The sequence below is a fragment of the Balaenoptera acutorostrata genome, chromosome 2 (assembly GCF_949987535.1).
Source record: "Balaenoptera acutorostrata chromosome 2, mBalAcu1.1, whole genome shotgun sequence".
NCBI lineage: Eukaryota > Metazoa > Chordata > Mammalia > Artiodactyla > Balaenopteridae > Balaenoptera > Balaenoptera acutorostrata.
The window spans coordinates 96161008-96187753 of record NC_080065.1 but is presented as its reverse complement, the minus strand read 5'-3'; the positions used below and the strand labels follow the sequence as shown (position 1 = coordinate 96187753).

Genomic DNA, 26746 nt, shown 5'->3' with positions numbered 1-26746 from the left:
GATAGACTCTCATGTTTTAAAACATGTGTGCAAATTTAGTTGACACTCCTCCCATCAAACGGGATAATCTAATCTCTCTTCCCTTTAAATGCAGGCTGGCCTTCTCTTCACTTCAAATCAGTAGAATACAGCAAAAGTAACACTCTCTGACTTCTGAGCTTAGTCATAAAAGGTGATACTGCTTTTGCCCCTCCCTCCCTCCCTATCTTCCTCTGGATGCCTGCCCTGGGAACCCAAACTCTACCCTGTGAGGAAGGCAAGCAACAACATGTAAAGTCCAGATGTAGGTGTTCTACCACCAGCCAAGCCCAAGCCAGTGCCAACACCAACCACCAGACACATGGCTGAGATTTCAGATAACTTCAGCCTCCAGCCTTTAAGCCTCTCCAGCTGAGACTAAGTGATGCAGAGCTGAGCTGTCCCTGCCAAGCCCTGTCCTCACCACAGGTTTATGAGTAGAGTTGCCTTTTTTCTTTTTTTTTGGCTGCACTACATGACTTGTGGGATTCTTAGTTCCCCAACCAGGGATTGAACCCGCACCCTTGGCAGTGAAAGCACAGAGTCCTAACCACTGGACTGCCAGGGAATTCCTGGAGTTGTCTTAAGTCACTAAATTTTGAGGCGGCTTGTTATACAGTCATGATTACCAGGAACATGTGCCAATTCATCAAGATCTCTTTGATTCCTCACTCTTGCATACAACATGCTTGCTTTTCCTCCTGTGCTTAAATCATCTGTGAACCTGGTGAGCATGCCCTAGCCCTCCATAGCTTCATGCCAGGTACTGATATCAATGTTGTAAGCCCTGGAACATACCTAGAGACTTCCATCTAAGTTGATATAATTCAAAAATCAGTTCTCTCTGCTTAAGGCTTAACCAACTAAACTATCTTTCAATTTAACCATCATTTTTTCATTTAATCCACAAATATATCAACTTTTCTGTATATCTTTCTGAATTCTAAATATACTAGTTTTATCACAAATAAAGAGGTCAGACATGAGTTGGTTTTTTGGTTGTTAACAGAACCATGTTGGATTATAGGGACCAACTATTCTATCTCCTAGAAGCCCACAGATCATCCCTTGGACATGCCTTCCTGCCAAGCCATGACTATCTCCAGTGAGGCTGCTCTACAATTGCATCTAACAGGCTGTCCTAATCTCTCAGGGGCCAGTGTATCGAATCACAAATGAGTTTGGATTTCCTCTTCTTCTTCTTCTTTTTTATTTATTTGGTTGCACCGGGTCTCAGTTGCGGCATGCATGTGGGATCTAGTTCCCTGACCAGGGATCGAACCCGGTTCCCCTGCATTGGGAGCGCGGAGTCTTAACCACCGCACCACCAGGGAAGTCCCTGGATTTCTTCTTAAAAATAAAAACAAACAGGTCTTAAGGATGACAGATTCTATGAGAAAAGTCCTGAATCCTGTGAGTGAACTTTAAGATATTAATTTTGTGCTGCTCAAGAGACTTTAGTTCTTCTTCAAGAAGTTTTGTCTACATTTTTGATAACTGAAGTTGCTACCTACACATTTCTAACATCTAGATAAGTGAGGCATCACGGGTTACACTATGGAATCATTTTCATCTTGAAATAAAATCTTAAATCTGCCATGCTCTGAAACTAGTAACTGAAATAATACATAGGTGGTTAAACTAGAGTTTGTTTTTAAACTCTGTTCTAGTAACTGAATGTAAACATGGCTTTAAGTAACCATGTAATTTGTCACAGAGAAGCCAAGCCAACCCAAGGGGTTATGCAGCAAATAGGACCTGGAGTTCCTATTCAGCACCACTACACACAGTTGTGCCTAACTGCAGAGGCCCAAATTACACTGTTAGCAAAGGTGTACATGGCAGCCCTGACCCTCTTCTCTGCATTTATAGTCTATTTCTCCCTAAACGACCTTTAAAAACCTTAAAGTCTCATGACTTTAAAAACCTAGGGACTCCCAAATGTGACTCTAACCTCTCAGGAGCCCAACTACTCGCCTAACATCTCCACCTGGATGTCCACTGGGCATATGAAGCTTCACCTGTTCAAGCTTCACCTGACTCCCCACTCCCAAAATCCAGCTCCTCGATCAGGTCCCATCACTTCTTAGCTTCAACTTTCAATAGATTCCCATACACCCAGCCTACCATAGGCTGCTGGGCACTCTGTAATACAGACCCTGCCTACCAGTCACTTTGTCACCCTCCTTCTCACTACTATTAGCACCACTGGTCTTCTTTTCAGTTCTAGAAGACTTCATATTTGTCCCTGCCTTAGGCCACTGAACAGCAGCTGTTCCTTCTGCCTGCCATGCCCCTCCCTTCTTGCCATTCAAATCTCAGTTTAAATGTCACCTCAGAGAGGCTGTTTCTGACCACTCAACAGAAAGAGTCTCCCAGCCACTCTGGAGCATCTTATATTATTTTCAAAGCACTCATCACTACATGATATTTGAAAACATATTTACAATCTGTCTCTCCCTAGAATATAAACTCCTTAAGGCCAGGGACCTTGTCTCTTGCCGACCACTGCACCCTAGTTGCTGAGACACAGTGGTTACCCAGTAAGTATTTGCTCCATGACTCAGCGGAGATGAGAAATAGCAAATGCTCTTATCTCTTCACAGCCCCAGGTCAGGGGCGCTGATGAGAGTAAGGATATCACACTGTAAACAAGAAGTTTCCTAAGTGAATATTCTCTATAAAATATCCTGCAACCCCAAAAAAGTGGTGAGCGTCGGGCAAGGAAAAATTAAGCTCCTATATATATCGTCAGCTTTTAAAGGGCCTACTTTCGTTAACTCAAAAAGCTACTTTGAAAATTCACAGCCCAAAAGAGAAAATGGGTAAGTCTTGCCTCCGTCGCCCCGAAAAGAACCTGCCCAACTTTGAGCAATTCCTGGAGCATCTCTCCCACTGGAACAGGTCACACAATAATGGACAAACAAGTCATCTTAGCTTTTAGCACATGCAATATATTTGACATTTTATGAAATTCAAGACAAAATAATATAGAAAATAATGCATTTTATCAGTACGCTTCTGGCACACCCCAATCAAATCTCTTTATATTCATGAAGAAAATCCGCTTAAGATTCAGCATACGGTTAAATCAAGGTCAACTTATCAGAGGTTTGTATCAAAACACTAGATTAAAAAAAAAAAAAACCTAGTTTCCTATGATAATCAGGAAAATGTCTAGAATCATTAACTCTAAAACTGCTGCTTTTCCATTAGCCAATCAACTGTCTGAAATTCCATCCTGTATAGCTCATTCTGAGTTAACCAGGTAGAAGGATAATCTAATAAAATCTTCATGGTAAGGAAATCAGCAATATTCTTCTCATGCACTTATACAGCTAAGCAGGTGTGGGTCACAGAAACTGGTCACAGAAAACCTGTTTTACTGACAAGAAGAACACTGAGCATACCTGCATACTTTGTTACATATGCAAATATATGTGGATATGTATATACAGTGAAGTTTGTACCATTCCAGATAGTTTTGTTTTTAAGTATTTTGTACCTTTATCATGTCCAAGTGTTTCTCCTTTTAATCTATTTTTGGTTTAAAAAAAAAAAAGAGACACCGGTGCCATTAATGAAAAAAGATAGAATTCAGCGTCTCAACTTGCTAAAGCTGGAAGACAAATTTACGAAAGCCGCAGGATAAAATATTTCATTATACACGACCCATGGAAGACACATTTGCGCCTACTATGATCAACCATCTGAAGGAAAAGGAAGAGAAAAAAAAGAACTACAAGAGGGTTAGGTTCAAGATACACCATGGAGTCAACTCTAGACACATCTAGGTCCTTCAAAAGCATTTTTGAAACCATGCCAAAATCAACACACACAACAAACAATCAGAGCAAGCTGTGCTTCTCCCTAAGGGCTAGAGCAGGGAGGAAAGCAGGAGCGGCTGGCAGGTGGACAGGTTCCTCTCTCAGCGCTTCCTGGGGTTCTTTCCAGCAGGCCCGCTCCTGAATTCTCACCAGGCAGCACATGACTGAGCTCAGAAGAGATCAGACCCACTCTGAACGGAAACCGGCTCCAGAAAAGCACCATCACTTCCTTTCTTAATAGAAACTGTTCAACAACTATAGAGAAAGAGAAAACCCTGTCTTATTAAGAATAGTTTATTATGAACAAATTTTTAAAAACCATGGGACCCACAACCATACAGCCGCCGGTGTCATTACCTGAACTCAAATCCTCATACACCTCCTTCTACCACACACTACGCTGCCTCTTACTAGACAGGAATACTCTCAACAGCACCCAGTAGCTGCCAGCACACTAAGGATAGCAAGGATAGCATGTATCTGCAATTTCTTGCAATTCCAGATACTTCCAACGTAACTTCCTAACATCTCAGTAAAGCTTTAAAAAAAATACACACATACATATATAGATATATATATCTCCGAAGTCTGGTTAAAATAAACAGCAGTAGAGGTCTTTCTTAAGAGAACCAAAGCAACAAATTCAAAGAACAGCAGGGAAAGGAGGCAGCAAGCAGACACAGAAAGGCAAGGCAGAAGCGTTCTTGTCAAGGCCTGACCTCCCTCTGGCCAGCCATTTGTCTAGGTGAGAGATCACTTAGTTGGCAGTGGCAGCGGTGGTAACATAGTGAGAAACAGGACCTAATCCCTCCCCTCAAGGAGCTTCCAATCAAGTGGGGGATATTATTTAAGAGAAAAATACAACGTAGGACTTGCAGTGTGTGACGACAGGGTTTAGCCTAGGGCACTTGCGGGGGTGAGAGAAAGCTTCAGGAGGAGACTAATATCAGAGACTGCTCAATCAGGTGGCAAGGAAGAGCTGGATCAACAGGTAAAAATGAGGCGCGGAAGACGAGGAGGGTGTTCAGGCCGGGGAAGCAGCAGGTACATCACGGAGACACTACAGTTCAGGTAAGGAGCTGCAGGTAGTTGAGTGCAGCTTTCATGTACCTGTAGTGTGGGTTTGGGTGGAGGATGATTGGTGGGGGGCTGAAGAATTAGCATGCAAGAAAAGCTCTAGAGCAACCAAGGGCCATATTTCTTGAAGGACCTTGTAATCCTTGTTAAGGAATTCCTGCATTTTCCCTTTGGGACCCATTAAAGAATCTGAAGCCACAGAGGAGACATCCTTAAAGTAGTCTTTCTGAAAGAAAACCGCAACTGCAGGGGACAAAACATGGGAGGGAGCAAGAGCAAAGACAGGAAGACCAGTCGGAAAGCTTTTGCAGAAATCCAGGCTCGCGTGCTGGCACCTCAACCAGGATTCAGGCCTGGGAGGTTAAGAGGTAAGCGTAAGTCCTGCTGACAACTGCTGTCCTAGCTTAGTTACGAACAGTGACCCTTTTCACTCTCAAAAGTACCCTGGGGGGGGGGGGTCTTCCCTGGTGGCGCAGTGGTTAAGAATCCGCCTGCCAATGCAGGGGACATGGGTTCGAGCCCTGGTCTGGGAAGATCCCACATGCCGCGGAGCGGCTAGGCCCGTGAGCCACAACTACTGAGCCTGCAGGTCTGGAGCCTGTGCTCCACAACGGGAGAGGCCGCGACGGTGAGAGGCCCGCGCACCGCGATGAAGAGTGGCCCCCGCTTGCCGCAACTAGAGAAAGCCCTCGCATAGAAACGAAGACCCAACACAGTCAAAATAAATGAAAAAAAAAAAAAAAAAAGTACCCTGGGTTGCATGATGAATTACACAAGTCATGCTAGTTATTAAGGAGTAGAACTGACAGGACTTGGTGACGGGTTATCTCTGAGGAGAAGGAGAGACGGTAGAGTTAAGGATGACACCCTAGCGTGAGTGGTGGCATTCACTAAGGTATTCAGACAGAGGGGCAGGCACCTCAGGGATGCAACCATGAGGACTTCCTAAAGGGTACAAAGACAACAGATAGTTTTAAGGGACTTAATTCCCAGATTCTCAACTTCCATATACATTTTTCTTCCCACTTTTCTTGAGAAATAATTGGCATCTCTGTGTAAGTTTAAGGCATTCAGCACAATGGTATAATTTACCTATATTGTGAAATGATCACCACAATAGGTTCAGCTAACATCCATCTTCTCATATACACACAACGAAAAGAAAAGAAACAAATGGTTCCCCTTGTGATGAGAACTCTCAGGATTTACCCTCTTAACACACATACTCTTTCTAGACCTGATCTACGTGAGCACAGACCTGATGAGAGGTCCTGCCAGCTCTCCCCTCTGCCCTCCCCTTTCACAACCCTCTTTTCCCATTTACAGCAGGAAGGCACCTCTCACCCTTTCAAACTCTAGGGCGCACTGCCCCAGGATGTAGAAAATTCCTGAGCAGAAAGATAGAAACATTTTTAAATACCAGTGTGAGCAAAGTTGCCTTAAATAAAACACCCTAAACCAGAAAAACAGGGCTTTCCGTCTTTCCCTACCTTACACGCCTTTCTGGTGAGGACTAGGCAAGATGAAAGAAACACGGTATTTTGGTCCTTGGCTGGGTTGTTCGGAATTCAGGTATATTATAGAACAAGGCAGCAAAGGGAGTTTGTTTAACGATCTTGCAACTTCCATTGTCCAGCTACTATCAAAATATATAAAAATATGCCTAGCTCATGAGGAAGAGTCCCACAGAATAAAATAAATCAAAGCCCTAGTGAGCCTATCTCATCTAAGTGACAAAACACTGTGCCTTATCTGTCTACCCATCTCAGAAGTCAAATTCCAAAGTGAAGTACTCGTCACAGAATACATGTTAACATTTTTATTTAAATTGACAAATGACAGAATGTACACTGGTTTAGCTCAGTGGTTTGACAGTAACTGGCTTTGCCAAAGTAATATGTAGGACATTTTCCATAAACTGGATTAACTAAATCTGCAGCTCCACAATTCTGATAAAAATATAAAGTACATAAGTATAGATAAAAGCATTTTACCAAAAATCATGTACTGGCAAATGTTCATTAAAATTAACCATTTTTAATTTTCCTAATCCCTTAAAACCAAAGTAGATTACATCAGATGCTTCTAAGTAAAAGAGAAAAAGCATAATTAATACTGTTTTGATAAATCTTGGTAAAGCATTTTGAATACATCTCCCAGAAATTCTGAAATTGAATTACTATAACGATTAACAAATTGTTCGCCACTCAAGAGGTTTTGATTTCATTGCTTTCAAACTAAACTGAAGGAGAACCCGGTGAGTGGTCTGAGAAATCTCTGCTCTCAGAGCAGATTGAGAGGGGTTGGTGATGACTACAGTGCCTTGGAGATACCTGACAGATTACTGAAAATAATTTTAGATGACAGATCACTATGTGATTTTTTTTGGCGTATAACTCAGGAGAGTTCAAGGAAGTAAGTGATCTTCCTTTATCAAAACTTCTTCCTTTTCAATCTAACTCCTTTAGTAGATAAGATTACTCAGTGCTCATCCTTATAAAGACAAGAAATAGGAATAAAATTGATACTGAGCCCTATCTCACTCCAGGAATATATTATAATCATTCAGGGGTACATGAACTAACTGAGAAGAAGCAGCCCATTACTTCACTGAGATGCACTTCCAATAAATGTTCACTTTTTATGTTTAAGAGTTATTAAAATGCATAATATTTTGCTGTTTTAATTGAAAACCTTGGTAATAATAACTATTCTTATGGCTCAATAATAAAGCCTTAAGGTCTCATGAAATAAACTTTTAAACTTTCAATTTCTATAAAAAATATTGTTATGGATAAATATATTCTGTTAATAAAAATATAATGAGAAAATTCTATGAAGAAAGTAGAATACGAAAAGGAACAAAGACAATTCTGACATTTAATGTAGAATTTGTTCACGTCTACTTTTTAAACATTGACGATGAGTACCAAAATTGCTATGATATAGAGATGCATTTAAGAGTATACATTTAAGAGTAATGTGACAGATTTTACAATGTTGGTACTCATGATAAACCAAAAATTTGCATCTATTTAAACTTAGGATAAAATTTTTATTCTCAACCTAAAATTATACACAGGTACATAGTTTTTTTTCTTTAATTCTGGAAAATCACTACTCTTAAGAACATTAAAAAAAAAAAAAAAGAGCACATCTGGAGGGAGAGATGATGACTTCAGTTTTGAATATGTTGTGTTGGAGGGACCTTAGGAATATCCAAGTATAGAATAAGAGCAAACACTTATACTGCACTGACCACACCATTTAAAGCAGTAGTCTGGGTGTTTATAGACTCCTTTACCCCTCACTACCACCCTTTGAAGCTGGTACTATTATTATCCCCACTCCATAAATGGGGACACTGAGGCCTGGACAAATGAGAAGACTCACCCAATGCCACACACCTCTCCCAAGTATAGAGTTGTATGAATCCAGAGAGTCTGTACACAGTATAATGCCTTGAGATGTCTGGGTTGGTGATACAAATTTGAGGGTCAACTGAGCCTTTAGATAGTAATCTAAACCATGGAGCAGATGAGATTATGTAGGAAGAGTGACATAATCAACAGCAGGAAAATGAGAAGCTTCACTGCTGGGGGTCCCTATGAAGATGCTTCTGGCATTCCCTTCCAGGCCTCTGGACTCATGAAGAGCCTCCAGCCATGTTTTTTGTGGGTTTTTTTCCAGGTACCCTTGATGTTTTGTCATCAGTACTCTCAGGCTGCTGCACTGTTTATGATGGTCAAAGGGCTACTGAAAAAAAACATTTCTGCTTCTTGATCTTTGCCCTATTCCTTCACCAGATACCTGAAGATGCTTAGATAATAAAGGCTCTTCCCCCCAGTTTTATTGAGATATAATTGACATATAACACCACAACCAAGTTGGATTCATCGCAGGGTCACAAGGATGGTTCAACATATGCAAATCAATGTTACATACCACATCAATAAAAGAAAAGACAGAAACCACATGATCATATCAACAGATGCAGAAAATGTAGGGACTTCTCTGGTGGTCCAGTGGTTAAGACTCTGCGCTTCCAATGCAGGGGGCACAGGTTCAATCCCTGGTTGAGGAACTAAGATCCCACATGCCACACGACGCAACCAAAAAAAAAAAAAAAAAAGAAAGGAAAAGAAAAAGCATTCGATAAAATTCAACATACATTCATGATAAAAACTCTTACCAAAGTGGGTATAGAGGAAACATCTCAACATAATAAAAGCTATTTATGACAAACCTACAGCCAATATAATACTCAACAGTGAAAAGCTGAAAGCCTTCCTGCTAAAATCTGGAACAAGACAAGGATGCCCACTCTCACCACTTCTCTTCAACATAGTATTGCAAGTTCTAGCTACAGCAATCAGACAAGAAAAAGAAATAAAAGGTATTCAAATTGGTAAGGAAGAGGTAAAATTGTCATTATATGCAGATGACATGATACTAAATATAGAAAACCCTAAAGACTCCACACAAAAACTACTAGAAGCAAAGTAGCAAGATACAAGATTAACATACAGAAATCGGTTGCATTTCTTTACACTAGCAATGAAATATGAGAAAGGGAATGCAAACAAACAATCCTTTTTAAAATTGCAACAACAAAATAAAATACTTAGTAATAAACCTCATCAAGGAGGTGAAAGACTTATATGCTGAGAACTATAAAACATTAATAAAGGAAAGTGAAGGTGATTCAAAGAAACAGAAAGATATTCCATGCTCCTTAATTGGAAGAATTAATATTGTTAAAATGGCCACCCTACCCAAAGCAATCTACAGATATAATGCAATCCCTATCAAATTACCTGAGACATTTTTCACAGAACTAGAAAAAATAATCCTAAATTTTATATGGAACCATAAAAGACCCAGAATTGCCAAAACAATCCTTAGGACAAAGAACAAAGCAGTAGGCATAACTCTCCCAGATTATAGACAATACTACAAAGCTACAGTAATTTAAACAGTGTGGTACTGGCACAAAAACAGACACATGGATCAATGGAACAGAACAGAGAGCCCAAAAATAAACCCAGACACCTATGGATAGTTAATCTTTGACAAAGGAGGCAAGAATATACAATGTGGAAAAGACAATCTCTTCAGCAGGTGGTGTCGGGAAAGTTGGAGACCTGCATGTAAATCAATGAAGTTAGAACACACCCTCACACCATACACAAAAATAAACTCAAAATGGCTTAAAGACTTAAATATAAGACATGACACCATAAAACTCCTAGAAGAGAACACAGGCAAAACATTCTCTGACATAAATCATACCAATGTTTTCTTAGGTCAGTCTCCCAAGGCCATAGAAATAAAAGCAAAAATAAACAAAGGGGATCTAATCAAACTTACAAGCTTCTCTACAGCAAAGGAAACCATAAACAAAATGAAAAGACAACCTACAGACAGGGAGAAAATATTTGCAAATGATGCGACAGATAAGAGCTTAATGTCCAAAATACATAAACAGCTCATACAACTCAATAACAAAAAAACAAGGGCTTCCCTGGTGGCGCAGTGGTTGAGGGTCTGCCTGCCGATGCGGGGGACACGGGTTCGAGCCCTGGTCTGGGAAGATCCCACATGCCGCGGAGCAACTAGGCCCGTGAGCCACAACTACTGAGCCTGCGCGTCTGGAGCCTGTGCTCCGCAACAAGAGAGGCCGCGATAATGAGAGGCCTGCGCACCGCGATGAAGAGTGGCCCCCACTTGCCGCAACTGGAGAAAGCCCTCGCACAGAAACGAAGACCCAACACAGCCATAAATAAATAAAAATTTAAAAAAAAAATAAAATAAAATAAAACAAACAAACAAACAAACAACCCAATTGAAACATGGGCAGAAGGTCTAAATAGACATTTCTCCAAAGAAGATATACAGATGGCCAATAGGCACATGAAAAGATGCTCATCATTGCTAACTATTAGAGAAATGCAAATCAAAACTACAGTGAGGTACCACCTCACACCAGTCAGAATGGCCATCATTAAAAAGTCTACAAATAACAAATGCTGGAGAGGATGTGGAGAAAAGGGAACCCTCCTACACTGTTGGTGGGATTGTAAATTGGCGTAGCCACTATGGAAAATAGTATGGAGGTTCCTCAAAAAACTAAAAATAGAGTTGCCATATGATCTAACAGTCTCACTCCTGGGCATATACCCAGACAAAACTATAATTCAAAAAGATACATGTACCCCTATGTTCATAGCAGCACTACTCACAATAGTCACGACATAAAAACAACCTAAATGTCCATCGACAGATGAATGGATAAAGAAAATATGGTGTGTGTGTGTGTATATATAAATATATATACATATATATATGTATATATATATAATGGAATATTACTCAGCCATAAAAAAGAATGAAACTGCCATTTGCAGCAACATGGATGGACCTAGAGATTATCATACTAAGTGAAGTAAGTCAGAAAGACAAATACCAGACGACATCACTTATATGTGGAATCTAAAATACAACACAAATGAACATATCTACGAAACAGAAACAGACTCACAGACATAGAGAACAGACTTGTGGTTGCCAAGGGGGAGTGGGGTGGGGGAGGGAAGAATTGGGAGTTTGGGATTAGCAGATACAAACTAGCATATATAGGATGAATAAACAACAAGGTCCTACTGTGTAGCACAAGGAACTATATTCAGTGCTAAACCAGAATGGAAAAGAATATATATACTTATGACTGAGTTAATTTGTTGTACAGCAGAAATTAATACAACACTGTAAATCAACTATACTTCATTGAAATTTGTTTAAAAAAACACTGTATTAGTCCAAGACATACAGCATAATGATTTGATATATGTATATATTGTGAAATGATCACCACAATTAAGTTTAGTTAACATCCATCACCTCACACAGTCTTCTTTCCTTGTGATGTGAACTTTCAATATCTAGTCTCTCAGAAACTTTCAAATACACAAAGAGTATTGTTAACTATAGTCACCAAGCTGTACATTACATTCCCAGAGCTCATCTCATAACTGGAAGATTTTACCTTTTGACCACTTTCACCCATATCCCCCACCTCCCGCCTCTGGCAACCACTAATCTGTTATCTGCATCCATGAGTGTGGCTTTTATAGATTCCACATATAAGTGAGATCATACAGTCTTTGCCTATCTCTGTCTCACTTATTTCACTTATCCTAATGCTCTCAAGATCCATCTGTGTTGTTGAAAATGGCAGGATTTCCTTCTTTTTATGGTTAAATAACATGCCATTACTTTATTTATACATACATATATCTCACATCGTTACCCATTCATCCACTGATGACACTTAGGTTGTTTCCATGTCTTGGCTATAAAAGTTTCAATTTGTAATAATCCAACATGACAAATTTAATTTCTCTCTTTGCAATAGGACTTGTGTGATCACTTACACACATTTTATCAGTCATTACAGGCATTTGCCAGAAGCTAAAGTTACAGAAAGTGAAACCTCAAACTCACACTGCAAAATACAACAAATCGTAATGCAAAGAAGAATACCATTACTCATGGCAGCGCCTGCCTGCTAGAGCTCAATGGATGGGATCATTTTTGCTCAATAATCCTCAGAGCTTTTAGGGGCGGTGGGGAGGATACAAATATATACACAGTTTAGTTTCTATTTTTTTTAAGGAAGTTATTTCAGGAAAAAATAGGGCCAGAAGAAGTAGCATTAAGTGTGTGTATATTCAGTCAGAACATAAGAAAACCATGGACAAAATCATATCAACATTTTTAGGAAAAGGCAGAGGAAAAGTGATCATAAAGAAGATTGAATAGGAATAACCAGAAGAAAACTTGAAAAGAGAAAAAAAAAGGAGAACGTGTTGTCAGAAGAGCAAAATGAGAAGATTTTAAGAACAAGGGTCAATGCAACAACAGAAAGGAAGATAAGGGCTGAAAGTGTCACTTGGATGTAGCAACTAGTGACGACCCTGAGGACCATTTCAGTGTATGATGGGCATCAAAGCTGAACTGTGAGAAGTTTAAGAATGAATGAGATCTGATGGGGACTTCCTTGGTGGTCCAGAGGGTAAGACTCTGCACTCCCAGTGCAGGGGGCCCAGGTTCAATCCCTGGTCGGGGAGCTAGATCCCACATGCATGCCGCACGCAACTAAGAGTTCACGTGCTGCAACTAAGACCCGGAGCAGCCTAAATAAATAAATAAAAATTTTTTTTTAAAAAAGGATGAATTAGATTTAAGAAGTGGAGGTGATGAACTTAGGCAAAGCTTTCTGGAGATTAGGTGTGACACAGAGGGAGTCAATACGGCAGTAGACAAAGGATCGCATGGGAGTGGGGGAAGGGTGGTTTTAAACGTGAGAGATTTAAACATGCCCAAACCTTGACAGAAGAAAGGGAATAGAGAGGGAGAGGGCTGAAGATGCAGAAGAAATGAGAGGTGATAAAATCCTGGGGAGAGGCACTGGGGCTCTTCCACTGAGAGGAGAGGAAAGGATGGGTAAGGAGCAACTAAGTGTGTGAGAAGGGTTAAGGAGTTAGGGGGCTTCCATCTGATTTCTTTTATTGTCTTGGTGAAGAAAAGAAGAGTTCACTGGGGAAGAGGACATTCACATGCTGACTGAATCTGTATGCTACCTGTCTCCCTCCTTCTTTGACTTCTGAAGTCATAGGACAGCAGATTCAGCAGGTTGAATGCATATTCTGAGAAAAGCTCTACCTGGATAGAATCTGCATTTGAAGGAGTAATTTGTAAAGACATCTCAAGTGCTAACATTAAAACGGGATGTGATTATAACTACTAATTTTAAAACCAGAAGTAGTATTGAGATATCACATTTATTCTTATTACTGCTTTCAATATCAACAAAACTCATCTTCAAAAATCTCCAAAGCTGTTTCAGAGTCCAAAGCTTATTTGATTTTCTCTCTTCTTTCCCCCAGACTGTTTCCTTCTTTCCTCTATTCCACCTTTTAAAAATATGTATCACCAGCAATATTTTCCTCCATCCTAGTTTCAACAGGAAAGGCCTTCAAAAGGTTTAACACCTTAGAGTATATGTGTGGTCTCTAATTTGGTCCTACAACAATCCTGAATGGCGGGTCAGGGATGGCATTATTCTCAATGTTCAGAAAAATGAAGTGACTTGACCATTCTTAGAAGCAGACATAGGACTCAGACCTACCTTGTGACTCCAAAGGCAGTTGTCTGTTCTACCACACACACCCCACTTATAATAACTTCTGAACACCCAAAGGCAGCTCATGTTCCTTCCAGCTTCAGAGTAATTTCAAATTCACCTAATTATTAAAGGGGATAGGCCTGTATCATAATTTCAATTCTCTGCCTATCATTAACAGATCTTACCATCCCTCCCTCATAATAAGGAATCTAGATAATTGTGAAGCAGCAACTAATATTACTCACAGACATCTGCAGATACACATGCAGCCCTAATCACAGAAATCCTGAGCACCTGCAGAAGGATATATGCTATTATTACCCAGGAAAGTAACAGCAGCTCAGGTTTCTGCCTAATGTGGTGAAACCAAACAAGAAGGCCCTCAAGTTTCCACTGAGCAAGCAAGATAAAATGCTTCCCACAGTAACCATCTGTATTGGTTTCTTTCTGCTGCTGCAACAAATGACCATAAACTTGGTGGCTTAAAACAACAGAAATTTATTATCTTACAATTCCGAAGGCCAAAAGTCCAAAATGGTCTCAGTAGGTATAACAGACTGAATGTTTGTGTCCACCAGGAGTTTACATGTTAAAGCCCTAATCCCAATGTGATGGTATTTGGAGGTAGAGCCTTTGGGAGGTGCTTAGGTCAATCAGGAATGGGATTAGTGCTCTTGTAAGAACTCTTTTAGCATGTGAAGTCACAATAAGTCAGCTGTCCACAACCTGGAAAAGGACCCTCACCAGAACCCAACCACGCTGGCACCCTGCTTTCAGACTTTCAGCCTCTAGAACTGTGAGAAATCAATGTTGCTTGTTTAAACCACCCAGTCTGTGGTAATTTGTTATAGCAGCCCAAACTGACTAAGACACCGGGCTTAAAAACCTAAGCGTAGGCAGAGCTGTGCTCCTTCTGGAGGAACCAGGGGAGAACCCTTGCCTTGCCCTTTCCAACTTCTAGAGGCTACCTGCCTTCCTGGCATCAAGGCCTCCTTCCAGCAAATACATGACTTTGACCTCTGCATCCACTGTCACATCTCCTCTGACTCTGCTGCCTCCTCTTTCATGTATAAGAACTCATGTAATTATATTGGTCACACCTGGATAATCTCCCCATCACAAGATCCTTAACTTAGTCACATCTGCAAAGTCCCTGTTGCCATATAAGGTGACATATTCACAGATGCTGGGGATTAGGACACTGAGCAGAGGAAGCTGGTACCCATTCAAAGTAAAGACACTCCAAGCTGAGCTGCTGGCCACCTGCCATGAGGAGAACAGGAAGGTGCTCCCAATGAACGGCCCCTCAACTGGGGATAGGCAGGCCTAGAACACACTGGACGCAGCCCACTCTCCCGACATTTCTGCTGTTCTAGATTAAGGGTCAGTACTTTAAGAGAATTTTAAATATTTACAGCTAGAAAGTGGCAGGGTCATTCGACAAAGCTGGTGTGTTCTTGTAACCCCTATGACAGACGGCCTCACAGACACCTTCCATCACAGCTGGAAATTTTCTGTAAATTGAACCATGGCCCAGATATAAAAGAGACATACCCTGCACAGACCAGTCTGGATTAAGAACGAACCTGATGACACAGGCCAGAGCAGAACAGAACGGAGGTTCTAGGCCCAGGCTAAGTGCTCTCACTATTGCTGTCTTTAAGGAAAGAAACTGCAAGTACATGAAGCCCACGGTGCATCTGGTTTTTTTAAAAGATTTTTTTGATGTGGACCATTTTTTTAAAGTCTTTATTGAATTTGTTACAATATTACTTCTGTTTTATGTTTTGGTTTTTCAGCCTGGAGGCATGTGGGATCCCCAACCAGGGATCGAACCCACACCCCCTGCATTGGAAGGCAAAGTCTTAACCACTGGACCGCCAGGGAAGTCTCCCCCGTGGTTCATCTTTAAGAGGGTGCTTTCTAAAAAAAAAAAGCCTGAGGTAATGTAGGCGGCACTGTGTTAATTCAGTCTCAGTAACCGTGTCTTCACAAAGAACTGTTTCTATTTTCCAGAGATTCTTTTACAGACCCATCCTGAGAAGTGAAGTTAAGAAATTATGATGCCCAGAGTGTTCCAAATCAAGTCAGCTGTACCCTTAGAGAGACGTTAGCTTTAACAAGATTTATTTCTGTCCAGCTGTTACTCTTTACACATACATAACACCTAAATCAATGCGTTTGCTACATGAATTTCCCAGGACTTGGTTCCATGGAATGTACATAAAATCTGTATTTTTTCATTTAATATTCCAGGCAGTAAATTCACTTTCCTCAGAATTCCTCAGACTACATGAAAAACATAGAAAGCTCCAGAACATGGCCTGCATATATTAGGTATTCATTAAATAACAGCTGAACGACCACATGAATGTGGCAACACACAAAGGCCTAAATGAGCTCTCTTGCCACAGGTTAATCTGAGAAGTTTGCTTAAATGGTTAAATTACCATTTAACTCTTCTCAACAAATATTAATATGTAAATTGCATAGAGAGTTCTTTTTTTTACTTATTTATTTTATTTATTTATTTTTGTCTCTGTTGGGTCTTCGTTGCTGTGCGCGGGCTTTCTCTAGTTGCGGTGAGCGGGGGCCACTCTTCGTTGCGGTGCGCGGGCTTCTCACTGCAGTGGCTTCTCTTGTTGCGCAACATGGGCTCTAGGCGCGCGGGCTTCAGTAGTTGTGGCTCGCGGGCTCTAGAGCGCAGGCTCAGTAGTTGTGGCACACGGGCTTAGTTACTCCGTGGCATGTGGGATCTTCCTGGACCAGGGCTCGAACCCATGTCCCCTGCATTGGCAGGCGGATTCTTAACCACTGTGCCACCAGGGAAGCCCAAAAGAGAGTTCTTTAGTGCCCAAAGTATGCAAAACCTCTTTATCTTACACACATTCAAGTCAGGATATTATAGTGGTTGAAAAGTCTTGGAGACATGAAGACTGGGTTTGAATTCTGATCTTAATACTTGCTAGTTATGTGACTTTGGAGAAACTGCTGAATCTTTTTAGATTCCGTTTCTTCATCTGTGATGGTAAGATAATAATATTTAACTTGTACAGTTGTCCTGAGCACGTAATGAACACAAGAAAATGTTCAACAGTTCCTGATACATTGTTGACAACAATGGTGATGGCTGATACAGGCTGAGGCCTCTTGGTTACCCCCATTCTCCAGGACAGACAACAAGCTCCCTGCCATGTGGGGGTCCACATGTCCCAGGGACATATTCATCAGGCATGTTGCGCCCTAATTCTCTAGGGTAGCTGCCCTTCTTCTCATGCAACACACACTAATTCTCTGAGGTGGGCATAAAGCCCTCCCTAACCCTTCCTTGCCAGCTCTGCAGCCACTGCCAGTCTAACTCACTTACATCTGCATGCTTATACTTCAACCACACCAGGCTGACTAGCAGTGCTGCAGGCTTCCCAGTTTATTCCCCCACCCCCAGCCAAAGTTCAGGCATGGCCCCAAGGCATCGTCCACTGCTGATGGAGGGAGGAGGAGGGAGAGCTTTTCACTGATGTAGTCATCTTTTTCCTTGTCATCTTTCTTCCATTTTATCCCCAGCTCCTCTTCCCACTATCTCTTTTTATTTGCTTCAAGAGTTGATCTAAGTGGTGCCCATTAGGGCCTCAAAGTCTGCTCTATGTAGATCTTAATTACACTAAAGATTGTTACACAGGCATTCCCCATTAAAATAAACTTTCGGGTGCAGAAAGAGTAAAGCAATAAACAAAATCCCATCTAATGGACAGTAATTCAGGCATATTCACAGAAATCATTCCTCTATTTTTAGGACAAGGACTTTTCCCCATGGCCTGTGCTATTCTAACATAGAGTTATTCTTATTTACCATAAGCAACTATGGGATATAGAGAGTGAACAGGGAAATATGAAGTTAGGTTTACCAACAATCTCCTCAGAAACTTACAGTTGGGGAGGTTGCCCTTCCAGAGTGAAAAGTCTGCCTGCGCTTCTTCCTGAGGGAGATCCCAACTTCTACCTCAGAACCCAAGAGGAGCAAATCAGGAATGGAATCATGTGTTCCTACCCAGACACACTCTCCCAGCCCTGCAGAAATGACAGGCCTTGAAGAAATGGTTACCTAAAGTAAGAGTAAATTTTCATGAACTTATTCTCATAGCTTCCTACAATTAAAAGGAAAATAAGAGAATACATTTGAACGTACAAAGACTAAGTCACGTTTACAAATCACCTTTATTTTATCTGAGTTTACTAGAAAGAAATAAATTCAGGAGGCAAAAAAAATAGTTTTTCATGTGATTTACACATCTGATGTTTTTACCACATAAAAAGCATGACTTAACAGTTTTCTCCTTCTAATTGTGTAATTTATTTTCTCCTAAAACCTGTATCACAGATGCGAACCCTTAGGAATAAAGGTAACAGAAAAGAAACTCTTCTGAATAAGCCCTAGAAAACTTTAAATAAACTACCAATACCAACTGCTAATTCTTTTGCAATGATATGAGCCATTGTTTAAAATTCTCTAGCTTTTCACATCTTTTTCTTTGGAATGTAAAAAAAAAAAAAAAAAAAAAGGACAGATAAGGTCTATATAATTTCAGCAAGACAGTCGATCTTTCCAGGCAAGGTCTGACATACTAGACAAAATCAGGAAACTGAATTTCCCTCTGCTAGGAAAAATGGTATTTCAAAAATATGAATGTAATGCAAGATATCTTCTATAGCCTTCAATTTAATCTCTCAGTACAGATTTACAGTTCTGCTATATTGACTTATGGCCTGTACAAGACAGAATTCAGTGAACTTCTGAGTATGCCCGCTCCCTTTCTTTGCACTACACATTAATGACCACTCGCCTTTAGAAAGCAATTCCTTCCTATGGAAAGCTAACCAACACACCCAATCTTTTATTCCTACTTTGTGAAATGCTCATGTGAAACAAAATAGGTTATGGAACAAGCTCAAGAAAAATCACAAGTTACCGCCATCAATAGCATTCCACTTGTCTGCCTCTTCTTATCATAGAACGTTCTTGGGAACAGGACAGAAAAGGCCCACTTAGACAATCATGCATCTCAATGAACAGACCCCAGACCCAGATGACCCAGTGGAGGCTGGGACAACTGAGGAAGAAAGAGGAGGAAACCTATTTTAACAGTATAAAAAATAAAAGATATGTCAAATACGGTATTTTTAAGGTAAGCATATAAGCATTATAAGCATAAATAAGACTGTCTATCTGAGGTTAAGATCTGTCTTAGACTTTTAAACCAAAAGTCACATTAATGAATATACTTTTGTACCTCAAAATCATCACCTCCAAAGTCTTTCCTCTGTTCATCACCAAGAGACAGCATTTCAGTCTTACTGAATAGAATCTATACTAACCAATGTGGTAGGTTTCTTAGTACCTCTCTACCATCCAACCAGTCAGGAATTCTTCAGTTAAATCCTCATGAACAAATGACATCCTACACCAAAAGCTTGGTTGCCGTTATTACTCTTATTCCATGAAGCTCATGAATGAAAACCCCTGTTTATTTTATAATTGCTCGTCCAACTTATAAAACTTAGATCGGCACCTTTTTACACTGTATTTCTTTAAATACTCTTTAACCATTTACCTTCTTAAAAAGCAATAATGCCTATCACTTCAAGAGACTAGCCACTTGGCTCCTAACACACATGAAATGGCGAATTCAGTCCTCCTAACAGCACAAAGGGAAAGTACTCTCTATAATATGGCTGCGAAAAACCAGAAACTATGTAAGCCACCTACAAAGAAATCTGCACACACATAAGCTATGAATCCTACAACTCTACAACTTTTGGCAGAAGTGGAAAAAATGCAAAGAAATAGCAATGGAAAACATATTTAAGTTTTTCAGTCATTTTCAGTTACAAAAACCTAAAGATCAGGAAAAGCCAGAGATACAGTGAAATTTATACAAGAAAAATTTAATATGAAGTCATTGTACTCACCGTCTGATGGTTTCTGTCACAGTAACGCAGCCCAAAATAATCTATCTCCACAAGGTTTATGTGACGGAATACGTGCTCAAGGACAACGGAACCTTTCGTTGACTTCTGCAAAAATAATTCACAGTTTTGTTTTGTTTTGTTTTAATAAGGTGCCTTGTCTTTCTCAGTGGGACACAGTCACAGTTCTCATCTTTTATTAGCTTTGCTCACATGGGAACAATTTTATTAGCCCATAGTTCCCTCTTTAAGTTTTGCCTCAATTACAAAGAAAGGGATTTCAGTATTAAATGAATTGCTTTGGAAAACAATTTTTTAATTGTTGTACATTTTAAATTAACATAAGGTTCTTTTCTTACAGGACCGTAAAATATCTTTAAGACAAAATTATTATTTTAATAAAGATAACAGCTTATATGAAGTGCATCTAATAAATTCATCAAAAAAACTTACTTTGGTTTAAAATCCCACAGTTCTTTCATCTTTAAAAAGTAATTTTCACCTACATCATTACTCTCACAACTAATGCAGAAGATATATAAAATTAAAATAACAATAGCCAAAGCTTTTTAAAATTTTTTCTTATTTTCCTTAGTAAGGTTTTATGTTTTATTTTTTTAATTGAAATATAGTATGCATACAATATTATGTTAGTTTCAAGTGTACTACATAAGGATTTGACATTTGCATACATTATGAAATGATCACCACAGTAAGTTTAACAACCATCTTTTCCCATACGGTTACTATGATATTATTGACCATATTCCTTGTGCTGTATATTACATCCCAGTGGTTATTTATTACATAACTCGAGGTCTGTACCTCTTAATCCCTTCACCAATTTGGCCCCCTCCCTTCTGGCAACCATCCATTTGTCCTTTGTATCTACAAGTCTGCCTTCATTTTGTCTTATCAGTTTGTTCTGTTTCTAGATTCCACAGGTATTTGTCTTTCCCTGTCTGACTCATTGCTCTTAGTATAATACCCTCTAGATCCATCCATTTTGTCACAAATAGCAAGGCTTCTTTTTTTTTTTTTTTATGGCTGAGCAGTATTCTACTGTGTATATACACACTGCATCTTTATCCATTCATCTATCAATGAACACTTAGATTGCTTCTACATCTTGGCTACTGTAAATAATGGTGCAATGGACACTGGAGTGCATATATCTTTTCAAATTAGTGTTTTTGATTTCTTCAGGTAAACCCAGAAGTGAAATTGCTAGATTATATGGCAGTTCTACATTTAATTTTTCGAGAAACCCCCATACTGTTGTCCATAGTGGCTGAATCAATTTACATTCCCACCAAAAGTGTACGAGGGTTCCCTTTTCTCCATGTTCTCACAAACATTTGTTGTTTGTTGCCTTTTGATGATAGCAATTCTGACAAGTATGGGGTGGTTTCTCACTGTGGTTTTGATTTGCATTTTCCTGATGATTAGTGATATAGCACATCTTTTCATGTATCTGTTGGCCATCAGTTTGCCTTCTTTGGAAAAATGTCTATTCAGGTCCTCTTCCCATTTTTAAATCGGGATGTTTGTTTTTTTGCCATTAGGTTGTATGACTTTTTTGTGTACCTTGGATATTAACCCCTTATTGGATATATTGTTTGCAAATATCTTCTCCAATTCAGTAAGCTGTCTTTTCACTTTTTTGACAGTTTCTTTTCTGTGCAAAAGCTTTTTAGTTTGATGTCGTCCCATTTGTTTATTTTGCTTTTGTTTCCCCTGCCTGAGGAGACAGATCCAAAAAAATATATAGCTAAGACTGATATCAAAGGGCCCACTGTTTATGTTTTCTTCTAAGAGTTTTATGGTTTCAGGTCTTAAATTTACGTCTTTAATCCATTTTGAGTTTATTTTTGTATATGATGTGAGAAAGTAGTCCAGTTTGATTCTTTTACATGTAGCTGTACAGTTTTACAAACACTATTTATTGAAGAAGCTGTCTTTTCCCCATTGTATATTTTCCTGCTTCCTTTGTCATAGATTAATTGTCCATATAAGTGTGGGTTCACTTCTAGGCTTTCTGTTCTGTTCCATTGATCTATATGTTTGTTTTTGTGCCAGTACCATATTGTTTTGATTACTGTAGCTCTGTAGTATAGCTTGAAACCATGGAATGTGATACCTCCAGCTTTGTTCTTCCTTCTCAAGACTGCTTTGGTTATTTGGGGTCTTTTGTGTTTTGATACACATTTTAGAATTATTTGTTCTAGTTTTATGAAAAATTCCACTAGTATTTTGATAGAGATTGTGATAAATCTATAGATTGCCTCGGGGAGTATGGTCATTCTAACCATATTAATTCTTTCTGTACCTAAGTACAGTATATATTTTCTTTTTTTTAATAAATTTATTTTATTTATTTATTTTTGGCTGCATTGGGTCTTCATTGCTGTATGCAGGCTTTCTCTAGTTGCAGCGAGTGGGGGCTATTCTTCATTGTGGTGTACGGGCTTGTCATTGCAGTGGCTTCTTTTGTTGCGGAGCAAGGGCTCTATGTGCGCAGGCTTCAGTAGTTGTGGCACGAGGGCTCAGTAGTTGTGGCTCATGGGCTCTAGAGCATAGGCTCAGTAGTGGTGGCACACGGGCTTAGCTGCTCCGCAGCATGTGGGATCTTCCCAGACCAGGGATCAAACCCATGTCCCCTGCATTGGCAGGTGGATTCTTAACCACTGTGCCACCAGGGAAGTCCCACAGTATATATTTTCATCTATTTGTGTCATCTTCAATTTCTTTCATCAAAGTCTTATAGTTTTCCAAGTACAAGTCTTACTTCTGTGGTTAGGCCTATACCTATTTTACTCTTTTGATATAACTGTGAGACTGTTTTCTATTTTCTTAATTTCCCTTTCCAATAGTTCATTGTTAGTGTATAGAACTGCAACAGATTTCTGTACGTTAATTTTGTATCTTGCAACTTTACTGAATTCATTTATTAGTTCTAATAGATTTCTGATGACATCTTTAGGATTTTCTATATACAGTATAATGTCATCTGCAGATAGTGACAGTTTTACTTCTTCCTTTCCAAACTGGATTCCTTTTATTTCTTTGTCCTATCTAATTGCTGTGGCAAGGACTGCCAATACTATGTTGAATAAAGCAGCAAGAGTGGGCTTCCTTGTCTTGTTCCTGATCTCAGAGGAAATGTTTTTAGCTTTTCACAATTGAGTATGATGTTGGCTGTAGGTTTGTCATATATGGCCTTTATTTTGTTGAGATATGTTTCCTACATAACCACTTTGTGAAGAGTTTTCTTTTTAATCATAAACTGAGGTTGAATTTTGTCAAAAGCTTTTCCTGCATCTATCGAGATAACTATATGACTTTTATTCTTCAATCTGTTAATGTGGTATGTTACATCGATTGATGTGCTGATATTGAACCATTCTTGCATCCCTGAGATAAATCCCTCTTGATCATGGTATATGATCTTTTTAATGTATTGTTGAATTTGGTTTGCTAATATTTTATTGATGATTTTTGCATCTATATTCATCAGTGATATTGGCCTCTAATTCTTTTTGTGGGGTCCTTGTCTGGTTTTGTATCAGGATGATGCTACCCTTGTACAATGAGTTTGGAAGCATTCCTTCCTTTGAAATTTTTTGGAATACTTTGAGGACCCATGTTAACTCTTTTTTTTTTTTTAATTTTATTTATTTATTTGTTTGTTTGTTTGTTTTTTGGCCACTTTGGGTTTTCGTTGCTGTGCGTGCGCTTTCTCTAGCTGTGGCGAGCGGGGGCTATTCTTCGATGCTGTGCATGGACGTCTCTTTGCGGTGGATTCATTTGTTGCAGATCACAGGCTCTAGGCATGCGGGCTTCAGTAGTTGTAGCATGAGGGCTTAGTAGTTGTGGCTCACGGTCTCTAGAGCACAGGCTCAGTAGTTGTGGCGCAGGGGCTTAGTTGCTCCACAGCATGTGGGATCTTCCCAGACCAGGGCTCGAACCCATGTTCCCTGCATTGGCAGGCGGATTCTTTTTTTTTTTTTTTTTTTTAATGAGGATCTTGAATCAGATGCGTATGTTTGATTGATTGATTGATTGATTGATTTTGGCTGTGTTGGGTCTTCGTTTCTGTGCGAGGGCTTTCTCCAGTTGTGGCAAGCGGGGGCCACTCTTCATCGCGATGCGCGGGCCTCTCTCGTTGCGGAGCACAGGCTCCAGACGCGCAGGCTCAGCAGTTGTGGCTCACGGGCCCAGCCGCTCTGCGGCATGTGGGATCTTCCCAGGCCAGGGCTCGAACCCGTGTCCCCTGCATTAGCAGGCAGATTCTCAACCACTGCGCCACCAGGGAAGCCCGGCAGGCGGATTCTTAACCACTGTGCCACCAGGGAAGCCCTTAACTCTTATTTAAATGTTTGGTAGTATTCACCTGTGAAGCCATCTGGTACTGGACTTTTATTTACTGGGAGTTTTTTTTTAATTACTGATTCAATTTCATTACTGGTGATTGGTCTGTTCATATTTCAATTTCTCCCTGATTCAGTCTTGAAACACTGCATGTTTCTAGGAACTTATCCATTTCTTCTAAGTTGTCCATTCTATTGGTGTATAATTGTTCACAGTAATCTCTTAGGATCCTTTGTAGCTCTGTGGTGTAAGGTGTAAATTCTCTTTCATCTCTGATTTTATTTATTTGGGTCCTCTCTTTTTTTCTTGATAAGTCTGGCTAAAGGTTTGTCAATTTTGTTTATATTTTCGAAGAACCTGCACTTAGTTTCATTGATCTTTTCTACTGTTTTTTCAGTCTCTATTTCATTTATTTCTACTCTGGTCTTTATGATTTCTTTCCTTCTGTTAATTTTGGGCTTTGTTTGTTCTTTTTCTAGATCTTTTAGGTATAAGGATAGATTGTTTGACATTTTTCGTGTTTTCTGAGGTAGGCTTGTACTACTATAAACTTCCTTCTTAGAACTGTTTATGCTGCATCCCATAGATTTTGGATTGTTATGCTTCCATTTTCATTTGTCTCCAGATTTTTTAATTTTCTCTTTGATTTTTTTGAGTGACTCATTGGTTGTTTAGCAGCATAGTGGTTAGTCTACAGGTCTTTGTGTTTTTCGCAGTTTTCTTCTTGTAGTTAATTTCTAGTCTAACACCAGTGAGGCTGAAAAAGATGTTTGATATGATTTCAATCTTCTTAAATCTATGGAGACTTGTTTTGTATCCTAGCATGTGATCTATCCTGGAGAATGTTCCATGTTCATTTGAAAAGAATGTATTCTGCTGCTTTTGGATGGAATGTTCTAACTGTATCTATTAAGTCTCTCTGATCTAATGTGTTTTTCAAAGCCACTGTTTCCTTATTGATTTATAGTCTGGATGATCTGTCCATTGATGTAAGTGGGGTGTTGTTTTGGTTTTTGTTTTGCCTGTGCCCAGCGTCATGTGAGAACTTAGCTCCCTAACCAGGGATCGAACTCATGCCCCCTACCGTGAAAGAGTGGAGTCCTAACCACTGGAGCAACAGGGAATTCCCTGAAAGTGGGATGTGAAAGTCCCCTACTATTAATGTGTTACTGTCAATTTCCCCCTTTATGTTTGTTAATATTTGCTGCATGTATTTAGGTGTGCCTATGTTGGGTGCATATATATTTACAATTGTTGTATTTTCTTTCTTCTTGAATTGATCCCTTAGATCATTATATACTGTCCTTCTTTGTCTTGTTACAGTCTTTCTTTTAAAGTATATTTTGCCTGATACAAGTATTGCTACTCCCCAGCTGTCTTTTCATTTCCCTCTGCATGGAATACTTTATTCCATCCTCTTACTTTCAGTCTGTGTGTCTTAGATCTCAAGTAAGTCTCTTGTAGGCAGCATATACATGGGTCTTGTTCTTTATCCATTCAGCCAAGCTGTCTTTTGACTAGAGCATTTAGATTTAAAGTAATTGATAGGTATGTACTTATTGCCATTTTGTTAAGTTTTCTGGTTGTTTTTGTAGTTCTTTTTTCTTCCTTTCTCCTATGATAGATTTTTGGTTTGCAGTTACCATAAGGTTCATATTTAACAACCTATATACACGTGATTATTTTAACGTGATGATTTCAAGTTTGAACACATTCTAACATTTTTCTCCCCCCCCCCACTGTTTACTGTGTTTGACATTATATTTTATATCTTTTTGTTCTGTATATCTCTTACCTACTTCTTGTGGATATAGATAATTTTCTATATCTTCTAGCCTTTCTACTAGCTTTATAAGTGGTTGGTCAACTACCTTTACTTTATGTTTGCCTTTACCAATTAGATTTTTCCTTTCATAATTTTCCTATTTCTATTTGTGGTCTTTTTTCTTTTCTGCTTCGAGTAGCCCCTTTAACACTTCTTACAAAGCTGGTTTTGAGGTACTGAACTCTTTTAGCTTTTCCTTGTCTGTAAAACTTTTTCTCTCTCCTTCAAATCTGAATGATAGGGACTTCACTGGTGGCACAGTGGTTAAGAATCTGCCAGTCAATGAAGGGGACACGGGTTTGAGCACTGGTCTGGGAAGATCCCACATGCCACAGAGCAACTAGGCCCATGCGTCACAACTACTGAGCCTGCACTCTAGACCCGACGTGCCACAACTACTGAAGCCAACACACCTAGACCCCATGCTCTGCAACAACAGAAGCCACAGCAATGAGAAGCCCGCGCACCGCAACAAAG

At 39.6% G+C, this 26746-nt stretch overlaps 1 protein-coding gene across 2 annotated transcripts in view; it reads right to left on the bottom strand.

Moving 5' to 3' along the window:
• Positions 1-26746, bottom strand: part of EPB41L4A (erythrocyte membrane protein band 4.1 like 4A) — a 266854-nt gene that overhangs the window by 131150 nt on the left and 108958 nt on the right. For both annotated transcript variants that reach the window (XM_007192109.2, XM_007192108.2), the window contains exon 3: positions 20077-20181. In XM_007192109.2, the coding sequence (XP_007192171.2) occupies positions 20077-20181 (105 nt within the window). The remainder of the gene's footprint in view (positions 1-20076; positions 20182-26746) is intronic.